The following is a 12,161-nucleotide window of genomic DNA, read 5'->3' on the forward strand; positions in this document are numbered from 1 at the left end:
ATTGAGACCATTAGAGACAGAGCAACATTTCAGTCTGAGAAGGAAATCGCTATAGATTGTTTAAGAACTCTTTGTACAATATCCCTGATGTGACTTTCTGTGATCCATTGGAAACTTAAATTATGATGTCTGGGTTGCAGTTATTCTTTCTGAACATGAGTCCAGTGTCTTATCTACTGTGACATGTTGCTTTGTAGAAGTCGCTAAAAAGTGACCATATCTGAATCAAGAGTCATAACTAGCTGTCAGTTGAGAAAAAGGAGCCAGTGGACTGTTGCCATTAATTGCCAGCAATTATTTGTTGTATTTAATCTACTCACGCTTTTGCTTATGTGCCTGTTTATGAGGTAGCACACTGCACACAAAACTCCTCCAATTTCATATTTTTTTCAATAACTGAATATTAGCTGCTGCCCCCAAGCTTTGTTAAATGTGTGTTTTGTATGAAGAGACTGGAAATTAAAATACACAGAAGTATTTCTGTCATGCATCACCAACTAGGCTGTTAGGTCCTTGCTGATGCCCTCAGGGGCTCAGCATTCATTTGCTGGGTACAGGCTTGGTGAACCCACAGTTCCTGAGCTGCAGACTCATATGCACCATCAGTCTTCTGTCATTGTAAGCTCTGGGCATGCTTCAGCAACCATTGTGCAGCATGGTGATGGAACCTTGTGTGTCACAGAGAATGGGAACCTGGGACTGACCACCTGAATTGCAAGGATAGTAAAAGCCTCTACAAAATAAAAAAAAAATAAAATAAAAAAAAACAGTCTCAAAGTGTGCTGTGTGACAATGAGATGCATGGCTGTTGAGGTGGAACAGTCACTAGTGAGCAACCTCTGAGGAACCTGCAACACCTCAGTTGTATAAGGCTTACCTAGGCATGTGGGGCTCTGTCTAGGTCAACTTTTATATCCCTAGCTGCTCATGGGACCAAGATGGAGCCCTTCAAATTCTTTTATTCTCCTCCCAAGGGAAAGGGTGGGCTGCTAGTAGGTTCCAACACCTAATCGAGCGAGCAGGCCAGATTTAGCCAACTGTCACCTGGTTACTACAAAGGCCCAGAGTAATTTTAGATTTAGTGCATTACAGAAAAGACTAAACTCCTGATTCTGTTTTTAATATGATTTTTCTGGCATTTTAAATGTGCACCACAATTATGTAGCTGTATTCACAGATGGGTCTAAACAGGGGGACTCCATTGCCTTCTCTGTTGTTTTCCCAGATCGAGTGCTCAAGATTCAGTTGCCTCCAGAATTCACATTATTTGATGCCAAATTATCTGTGATCTTGAGGGCACTGGAACAGATGAGATGTTCCATGCTTGCTAAATTCCCCATCCATTCCAACTCACTGAGTGCCTTTCAGTCTCTGTGAAGTTCGTACCCAGCTGATAATGTAGTCCAGGATATCCATAACACCCTTCTCCACATACGAAGGCTGGGGAAGGAGGTGACTTTCTGCTGGATGGCAGGGAACATAGGTATTCTGGGGAGCAAAAAGGTGGAAGTAGCAGCCGAGGAGGCATGTCATGATCCTCAGTTAGTTCAGTGTGCCATCCCCCTGCATGCTATCATCTCACTGTTGAGGTACAAAGTCATGCATTGATGGAAATATGAATGGCTGAAAGTGACAGGCAATAGCTCTGTCTAGGAAAGTGCAAAATGTGGCAATAGTGTACCTCCTTCCAGCTACACAGATGAGACAAGGCTCTCCTTACTCATCTTCGCATAGGCCACAGCCCTATTGACTTATGGCTTCTTGCTCCAGCGAGAGGACCCTCCAATGTGTGGTGCTTGCACCACATTTTATTATAGTGAGTTTTATTTTCACACCAAATGACAGTGGCAGACTTTCTGAGAGGTCTGCCCTCTATTTTAAGTAACATTCAAATGAATGTTGTGAAAATTTAAAGGTTTTGTGATTTGTCCAACTTATTTCCTAAAACTTTAGGGTAATGTTCTTCATGTGTTAACAAGGTCATAGGAGACCCACTGTTTTTTGTAAGTGGTCAGCTAGTCACACTTCCCTGTGCCTTACTCTTGTCTCCTCTGTCATTTTACTTCTTTTTAATTCCATGTATATCACATTTCACCCTTTTTCCATTGTCTTAAGCCATGTGAGATAGAGTGATTGTGCAGGTCAATGTGAGTGAGGTGCGCGCACGTGCACACACACACACACACACACACACACACACACACACACACACACACACACATACACACACACACACACTCACTTTCTTTCTCTCTCTCTCTCTCTCTCTCCCTCTCTCTCTCTCTCTCTCTCTCTCTCTCCTTGCTCACTTGACATCACATTTCATCATATTGTCAAAGTACTTGTACCACCTAAACACTGTTTTAAACTTTGGGTCAGTGTCTCTCCACATTTCTGTTAGCTGCTGGTGAATTTCACCTACACTATCATGTTCATTTCACTGAAACCATGCTGTCTAGAGTAGTCAATGATAAGTGCCCTCCATTTATAGTCCACAAACCTTGTCAGTACTAAAAGACAACCACATGTCAAATGGTCCTAATTGCAATGGGTGGTGCCAAATCATGTCATTCTCTACCACCTATGCATATTCCATCAAGTGTCATTAATTCATTCATACATCTGTTTCTGTATCCCATTTTAGAAAGAATCCCAAAGAACTTAGAATGAGTCAAAATATTAATTCCCATAGAGACACAGTTATTATAAACTGCTCTTGCAGAGTATGCTAACTATCGCCATTGAAGACAGGATGCATATATTATTTGCCAAAACACACTGTACTCCAAATTTAAAAAGCCTGAAAATCATTGGCTTACTTAATCAATAGAAATGTAGCTACTTTCAAAAAGGCTGCTCTTCTTATAATCATACTATTCACCCTATGTTCATATATTATCACATAGTTTAAATTTCTTTGAGTATAAAGAGTATTTTTGTAGGATAACAGTTGTGCACTGTATGACCGCATTTTACAATGGAAATAGTTCACCTTAATGCTAACAGAGATTTGTTAATAAGGAGCCAAATATTATAACAATTTACAGGTTGCAACATCCATATGGAAACTATATTAGATCTTGTGTTACCGTCATATGTATTGTACTGGTAGTTTGTTTAAAGATAATCTCTTATTATTATCTATGAATAAAAGTAAAGATCAAATTAATTTACATACATTGGTAAGAAAACTTCTGAAAACTTTTTGGATTATAAATATTGCATAATATTCTTATTGCTTTATATTTATTTATCTATTTATTTATTTATTTATTCTTTGCCCATGGACTCCAGCTGAAAATCCAGCTGAGAGTATTGGGTGTGTCATACAATAGGCTATTAACATCAAACTTGATTTCATTATATATAAATGAAACAAATGATTAAACAGAAATAGTCCATAATCATACAAAGGTATTACATGTTTCACATTATATGTTCACACAAATCCAAACAACATACATGATAATTTTAAAAGATACATTTCAGTAATGATATAACATATTAAACACCATCTTAGTATTCACTCAAACTGTATATACATTTCTCTGTGAGATATAGTTTCAAATGATTTTTAAAACATTTTAGGTCTGTTTCTTTTTTAATGATTTTGGGGAGTTTATTAAAAAACCTTTTGCCTGCTTCTTCTGGGGCAGTCATAGACAGTTTTAGATTTCTGTTTATCATGTAGTAAATTTCATTTCCTCTTGTACCGTGTTTGTGTACATCTTTATTTAGGAGGTGTTTATCACTTGACCTTACCGCCATTATGCTTTGGTATATGTACAGTGAATATACTGTCATAATATTATAGTATACAAAAGCTTGCCTGCAGGTCTTCTTGGTGGTATTTTTGCAATGCATCTCACTGCCCTTTTCTGAATTGTGAATATTCTTTTTAGGTAGCCAGCTTGTGCACTTCCCCATATATGAACTGAATAAGACAAATGTGGGAAGACAAATCCATAATACATTGATCTGAGGACTTTACCATCCACAGTCTTAGCTGTTTTATGCATGATGAAGATCTGTTTGTTTATCTTTTTACACAGTGCATCGATGTGCTCCCCCCATGCCAAATGTTTGTCTATTATAGTTCCTAGAAAATTTGTGCTGGTTACTTCTTTAATAGTCTTTCCATTTATATTAACATTTATATTATAATTTTCACTATGCTTGGTCTGAAATACTACATTCATTGTTTTAGACAGATTCATAAACAGGTTGTTTTGTGTTAAATATTTATTTGCATTTTCGATAGTCAGGAGTGCTTCCTTCTCAAGCTCCTCCTTTGTGTCAGCTGTGCAAATGATTGTTGTGTCATCAGCATACATTATAAGTTTCTGATTTATATAGCTATATCATATTAAGTACTTCATTAAGCACAGAAATGTTGCCCTAAAAGATTGTTCTATAAGACAGCATAGAATGAAAGTATTCAAAATATGCTAGAATTCCTGTCTGGAGGATAAGACTGCAAGATGCGGATAAGAGCTAAACAGGATGAACTGAGCTTTTTATCTATGTATTGGTTCCATCTTAATTTTGAATGAATCATTTATGCTTGAAATCTTTCTCCCTATTATCTGCAATTATTAAACATGCAATAATTAAACAAAAATATTTTTCATCTATTTTTTCTTGATGTTTTTAGTTCACCAAAACTGCAAGACATTAATTACACCACATTCTTAGTTGGAAGTGAACATGTCACTGTTTACATAGACTGTTGTAAATTTAGTGTTAGTACAGTAGTTATCTACTGTTCTTAATTTAAAATAATGTTAAATAATCTTCAGCTTTTTACTGTATTAAGTCAGACACTTTTCTTCACATTCTTGGTTTATTTGATGATTCCAGAGAACATTTAAAATTCCAAATAACTGACACTGCGGCAAAATGCGATATACTGAGCCAAACTGGACTGTGTGGTCACAGCTGCAATCAGATTTATACATTTTTATTAATGAATACATTTCTATCTTTGTTGAAAACATGATTACTATAAATTTTATTATACTTGGACAGTTTTATGGGAGACTTCTTCATTGAATTATTTAATATTTTCAGCTGAAATTATTGACATCCCTTTACAAATATGAACTTCCTGATACAAGTACATATTTTTTTTTCATGTGAGTGATACATTCCTTTCACGTCCATATATATTCAGTAATAGCCCATCATATATATTTTTTTATCATCACTATTATTTTTATGTGAGAAATTGCAATTTTACATTGTTAAAACACTGAATTGCACTTGCATATTTTTATCAGACATTATTACTTTTGCCAGTTATGATATTTCACTACAGACTGAAACAAAATCCCAAATTACTGACCAAAAGTGTTTACTGTGTGCTCAAAATTATATGTTGATGCAAAAATCCTAAAATGACAAGGTATTGGACTGAGACATAAATATGTATTGGGTTCTACACTAATGCTGTGAATCACATACTACTTTATAATATTAATAATGGATGACAGTCTCATGAGAGATGCAAAACCTTATAATTTTTAAAAAATATATTTATTGGAACAGACTCAGTTGCAATTAGTCACACTAGATAACTAGTTTCAATCACATTCAATGATCATCTTAGATCTTATTAGTCCCAAGTTGTGAAAGACAGATTTCTTTAAAAAGACAGCCAAAATATGTAAAATAAAAGGAACAACACTGCATTACTCTTCTGACAACATTCAGTTGTATCCAGCATTTTACTCAAATGATTTTGTCTGTGCCTCACATATCATGCACTGCTCAACAGTGGATGCTGAAAGTCAGTGTTTGTTAAATTGACTGTTTCTTTGACTATGCTTATGAATTTCAGTCTTATGATTATTATGGATGAAGCAATGGAAAATCCAGGATGGAATAACAACAATATTATGAAAAGGGTAGATTGCTACTCACCATATAAAGGAGACATTGAGTCACAGGAAGACACAACAAAAAGACTACTATGCATTTGAGCTTTCAGCAAAACGGCCTTCTTCTAAAGTAGAAAACACACACATGCAAACAAACGCACGCGCGCGTGCGCGCGCGCCCACATGACCAGTGGCCAGAGACAGTGGTCATGTGTGTGTGTGTGTGTGTGTGTGTGTGAGCTGTGCTTGTGTGAATGTGTGTTCTTTCTGTTTTAGAAGTTCTTTTGGCCAAAAGCTCAAATGTACAGCAGTCTTCTTGTTCTGCCCATCTGCGACTCAGTATCTCCTCTGTGTGGTGAGTAGCAATCAATCCTTTTTGTAGTAGTGTGATTATTATGAATGTTAATTCTAAACAATATTATTATTATTATTATTACACATTTTTGCCTCCACGACAGTGGTCAACTTAATGTTACATGATTATTAATTTTTTCCTTGTTTCTTTCTTCTTTTCCTTTTCTGAAAACCACTTTGTTCTCTGGCTTTGTTCCTGTTTCCTTTGTTTTGTTTCTGTTTTTCCTGTTTTCTTCCTGTCTTTTACTTCAAATTTTCTGTTTGTAATTTTGTTTCTGGATTTGTCTCTTTCATTTACCATTTCAGTACTGATCCCTGCTTGTTTCAGATCTTCTTCTATTTCTTGAAACGAATTGTCTTTTTTTCATTGGACTGTTTACTACATCAAAAATCCTCTTTTTGAGTCTGTTGTTGTTCATTCTATGCATGTGTCCACAGCATCTTAGTCAGCATTTCCTGGTCATATCTGTGAGCCTATCTGTGCATTGATATAAGTCTTCAGTTGGTCTCTTCATCCATATACCATCCCAGTGTACTACTTCAGAAATGTTGCTGAGGATTTTACATTCAATTTTTCCTGTCTCTGTGATGCCTGATGCTATGGTTGTGGTCATTTCTGACCTGTAGAGTATTTCTAGTAGTACAACTGTATTGTAGTGCCCAGATTTGGCCTGTCTTGAAATATTTCTTTTATTGTAGTGTGTCTATGTCAGTTTGTACACTTTGTGAAGTTTTCCTGTTCTCTCTATGTTGGACACTTTGTCAGATTCTCCTAATTGTACATATTCCCCAAAATATTGAAATTTTTCCACTCTGATAACCTTCCCCTACCATGTGTACATGGCCAGGTTACTGTTGTTACTGTTATTATTAATGTTAGTTTTACACAATAAAATGACATCTAGTCTGTAGGTCCTATGTGAATAAATAACTCACTAGTTTACTTTTTTTTTTTCCCCAGTGCCTCATCATGAGATCCTAGCAGATCCCTAGTACCTCCCAGCAAAGTGCTCTGTTCTGTTTTGTATTTTATAACATCAAATTATCTTATATATTTCCATTTTCCAATACCCTTGTAACCAACAGCTTATATCTGAGACCTATTAATTAGCTTTTAGTTATTTTAAGCTTAAGTTTCTTATAATTCTGCCCAATTTGTTCTAACTTTCCTGATTATAAAACAAGAACATAGCTGCCATAATAAATACTTTTTCATCATTCAGATTTTGTGCCCTTGAAAGCCTCTCCTTCAGTAACTTTTGTCACTAGGTTACCATGATTTATTCAATAAAAGGTTTTGAACAGTTTGGTTGCATGTTACCCTGTTTTGTTTTAACAAATTTATCAACAATATAATGTAGCCTCTCCTTCAGTAACTTTTGTCACTAGGTTACCATGATTTATTCAATAAAAGGTTTTGAACAGTCTGGTTGCATGTTACCCTGTTTTGTTTTAACAAATTTATCAACAATATAATGTGAAATGTTGGTCTCACAGGGTTATTTCTCATCAAAATATTTGTCCTGATGTTCTCTAAGGAGCTCATATACCCAAGTAAAAGCAACAGTGAGAACTTCTGAACAGAAGAAAGTGTCTATGCTTTCAAATTACATAATATAATAACAACCATTATTATTTTTGTTTAGGGATCCAGAGATGATCAGTATTACTTCTGCACCAGAAGCACCTCCACCACGTATCAGAATTTTGGACAGTAGAGGTCGTGAGGTGGAGACAGTGCGCATTGGTGACAAGCTGACATTCCGCATTGAAATTCCAGATGATAGTAAGGAATATTATGTAATTTTATCAGAAAACGTTACAGTTTCATAGTGGCAAATAAAAAGTTGCTCATAAATGAAAATTATAACCTTAAACTAAGAACCAAGATATATTAACCTAGATTTTAAGTAGCAAATTTTATAGTTACAAAGCATTCTGTATAAATTTTGAAAATTATTTTTTCTTATTAGACAGCTTTAGCAAAAAAAACAAACTATCTAGAACACTAAAACTGTGTGATTTTGAAGATTAATAATATATTGCAATTCTCAGAAAACATAGTTCTTTTTAGAATGATCTCAGACTTTTTAAGGTGGTATTACATACATTAAACTCTTCATCTACCCTAACTTAAATACAGAGTAAGGTAACACTAGTAATTATTGAGGAAAAATGTAAAATAAACACAGCATTCATTATCCACTTCAAATTACAAATACAGATAATATAATTTAAAAGAACTCGTGTTTTCTACTGAATTTAAAATTTTTGATGAAAAAATGCTGTGGAGACAATGAAAAATATTTCTTGTAGTGAATGCATCCAAAACAATTATGTCTGCAGTTTAGAAAATCATGGTTATGTAAACAGTATAGTTGCAAGGAAATAAGATAATTAACATTTCCAGTTCCTGATCCTCAAATGACCACAATTCATTGATGTTGCATGAGGGTAGTAGTATCTTCTTGCATGGTACACAGGCAAACAAATATCATTGCAGAATGAATATCTATTTGTATGAAGAAAACTGGAACTGATATAGTCCTGTCTTCATAGTTATTAAAAATTATAACCACCAATGTTTAAAGTAACACACATTAAAATGAATGTTTACATTTGGGCACCTAATTGTATTACTTTAGTTTCTCTTTTGGCTTTCTTTTCAAATGTGTATTTCATTCATACATAGCATTTGTAACTAATTTTAAATGTGTTTTTATTTCCAGCTCCATATGGTATATTTGCACGAAGCTGTGTTGCAATGGCAAAAGATTCAAAGAGCACATTTCAGATAATTGATGATGAGGGGTAAGAAAAAATTAATATGACAGATAACAAAGTGGTGAAAAATTATAAAATGTGCACTAATACAACTTATTTTGTTCTGTACTGATACAACTTATTTTGTTCTAGCTGTCCAATAGATCCCAGTATATTCCCAGCATTCACTCCAGATGGTAATGGGCTGCAGTCAGTTTATGAAGCCTTCAGATTCACTGAATCCTATGGTGTCATATTTCAGTGCAATGTGAAGTACTGCCTTGGGCCTTGTGAACCAGTGAGTACAGCTGACTAGATATGTAGAAAATGTTCTCCATCTATGTGCTTTAGAATGAAAATTTCAAAATGGCACATTCAGTTAATGAGCATCATATTAATCATTTTTTTTTTCTTTTTAAGGCTGTCTGTGAGTGGGGACATGAGTCTGTTGAATCATGGGGGAGACGTAAGAGATCTATTGCCTCCAATCACAGCAACACTGAATCATCAGAAAATGATGATATGACTCTTAGCCAGGAAATTCTGGTTCTTGATTTTGGTGATGAGAAAAACAGTGAATTTCTCCGCAATGAAGCTCCATTTTCAGATTTTTCAAAAGGTAAAGAGAGAAAGGTTATAATGACACTAATGAGAATGTTCCATAAAGTGTCATGTTTATAGATCTATAATTCATTATTTACTGCCATTTAATTGGGTACTGCTTCAGAAAATTACAAGCAGGACAATATGTTTAAATCACTGATAAAGCTCATAAGTTTGCTTATGTTCATTATTTTTCTGCTTTTCTTTCCAGATAAGACAGTTACAATTGTGGAACCTTGTCCAACAAAAACATCTGTTCTTGCTCTCGGAGTCACGTGTGCACTTCTGATACTGATTTACATCAGCACAGTTTTCTGCTACTACATGAAGAAGTGGATGTCTCCCAGGAAGGTGCTGGGTTGAAATTCACGATATTTCCATTATTACGTGAAATCAAAATACCAGCAACAAAGTCTAAGACAGTTCAACAAACAGCATTAATTTTACACATAGGGACATCCAGCTACATGTCTGTGCATAGAGGGTTGCTGTATGATAAATGTTGCCCAGTGGAAATAATTACTGCCATCACGTTGAACTTAAGTTTGATGCGTGCAAGAAACATGAAGAACCATTCAGATCAAACATTTGAAGTGCTGTGTGAAATACTTCACTTTAAACTAATTCTTCTCAGTTTCAGAAGTGAAATTTTAAAATACTGATGCAAAATGCTTTAATGTTCTTGTTACGGATGCGGATATGTGATACCCATTTTGCCGTAACACTTCTGCTCTTTTGCTCGTCATGTACTCTAAGTCCTAATGATTAGTGGGGCTTCCCTAATTTCGTATGATTAAGCCCAAATCTTCAGCTATCAGTGTATGTTGGTTGCCCAGTGATTTACAAACAATTTAAATTAAAGAAATTTTGAATTGTATCAAAAAGAAAATTCACTTGAGAAAACCATTAAATTATGAGGCTGGGTCATTGAACCGTACTTGTCTTCATGAGTCAAAGTTAGTATTGCTCCCTCAGGAAGTGATATATTTAGTACTACATTTTCTCTGTATTTATGATATTTTTTCATGTTTGGCTAACCACTTTCTTTGTTTAGCACAGTACTAAATATTTTGCCTCCTGAAGAAATTCTGAATTATTATTTATATGGCCAGTATTTGGAACACATTTTGTTTCATGTCCCACAAGTTAAACTTTCATTAGAAGTTTAAATGAATGTATTATACATAATCCAGGAAAAAAACAAATATAATTTTATAGTTTGTGTGGTGTAGATAGAAACAATACACAATCTGCTTTTCCAATTTTCAAAAATTTTTTGGATCATCTTTGTAAGACCACCACCATACTAATTAAAGGCATAATCAGTATCATGCAATGAAAACTTGATGTGGGATTGAAATGTCAGAAGAGATTGATAGTTGTATTATATTTAGTTAAATGAACAGTTGGTAAAGTGATACTATTATTTGAAAAATCTTTTGGAAATAGAAGCTTATTATATACCTTAGACATAGCTGCCATTTGCTGCCAACAAAATCTGAAGATTTGGGTCTTATTCATATGATACTGTAGTAAAATTGATGAATACAAAAAGCCTAGGAATAATGAGGGTTCAAAACTCATGTAAATAATTATTTACAAGGCTTTTTGGCACATTTTGGGACAATGGCTGTGGGTGTGGTGGAAGAATACTCATTAGCATGTAAGTAACAGTATCAGCTGCTATTCATATTTTGTATATATTCTACATTTCATAAGTTTATTTATGTAATTAATTAAAATAAATAAGCTACATTTGTAGCAATGCAACAGCAGTATGCATTTTTGTTTCATTGTATCAATTATACAAAAGCTGTTACTCCCTCTTTATATGCCATGAGCCATTTAATTGGGATTTGTAACTTACCAGTTTTGATTTTTCCAATATGACTGCATAAATTTTCACAAAAATAATTTAATTATGACATACACAGTACATTCTCAACCCATAACATGTAGGGAAATATAAGTAACTTTTACTCCCATTACACAACCTTATTTTTTATGTTCATATTTTTGAACTTATGTGATCTCTGTGGAGTCAGATTATGTTATATACCATGCAGTTCATTTGTACACATAAAATTATTACCTTAAAAAAGAAGTATTATACCAACTTCTGAAACTTCCTGGCAGATTAAAGCTGTATGCCCATGTAGAACGTGAACTTAGAACCTTGACTTCCATGGGCAATGGTCGCTATCTAGGCATGACTCATGATCCAGCCCCACATCTCCATTTTGGACAGTACTTCTCACCCGAACCTGTGAGCATGGGTTGTGTGTTGTGACTCAATAGGTCAGTCTGTAACAGTATTGCACATGAAAGGCAAGGTTCTGGGTTTGTGATTTAATCTGCCAGGTAATTTCAAAACAGCATACACTCTGCTGCAGGGAAAAAGATTCGTTCTGCATAATAACTTTTGATAACCTCAGCTAAGTCTCTTTGGAGGCATACACACTCCAACTTCGTATAAATTATCTCAGCTGTCCACAAAATGCACTTTCAGTGACAATCTACATAAGGTAAACATAAAATGCAATCTGCAAATTGAGGCTGTGC

At 34.7% G+C, this 12,161-nt stretch overlaps 1 protein-coding gene across 1 annotated transcript in view; it reads left to right on the forward strand.

Moving 5' to 3' along the window:
• Positions 1 to 11,367, forward strand: part of LOC126184677 (uncharacterized) — a 127,082-nt gene extending 115,715 nt beyond the window's left edge. Inside the window, exons 12-16 of the mRNA XM_049927164.1 lie at positions 7,880 to 8,019; positions 8,963 to 9,044; positions 9,150 to 9,294; positions 9,417 to 9,615; positions 9,811 to 11,367. Of these exons, the coding sequence (XP_049783121.1) occupies positions 7,880 to 8,019; positions 8,963 to 9,044; positions 9,150 to 9,294; positions 9,417 to 9,615; positions 9,811 to 9,962 (718 nt within the window). The 3' untranslated portion in view covers positions 9,963 to 11,367. The remainder of the gene's footprint in view (positions 1 to 7,879; positions 8,020 to 8,962; positions 9,045 to 9,149; positions 9,295 to 9,416; positions 9,616 to 9,810) is intronic.
• Positions 11,368 to 12,161: the final 794 nt, after the last annotated feature.

Source organism: Schistocerca cancellata, chromosome 4, assembly GCF_023864275.1.
Source record: "Schistocerca cancellata isolate TAMUIC-IGC-003103 chromosome 4, iqSchCanc2.1, whole genome shotgun sequence".
Classification (NCBI taxonomy): domain Eukaryota; kingdom Metazoa; phylum Arthropoda; class Insecta; order Orthoptera; family Acrididae; genus Schistocerca; species Schistocerca cancellata.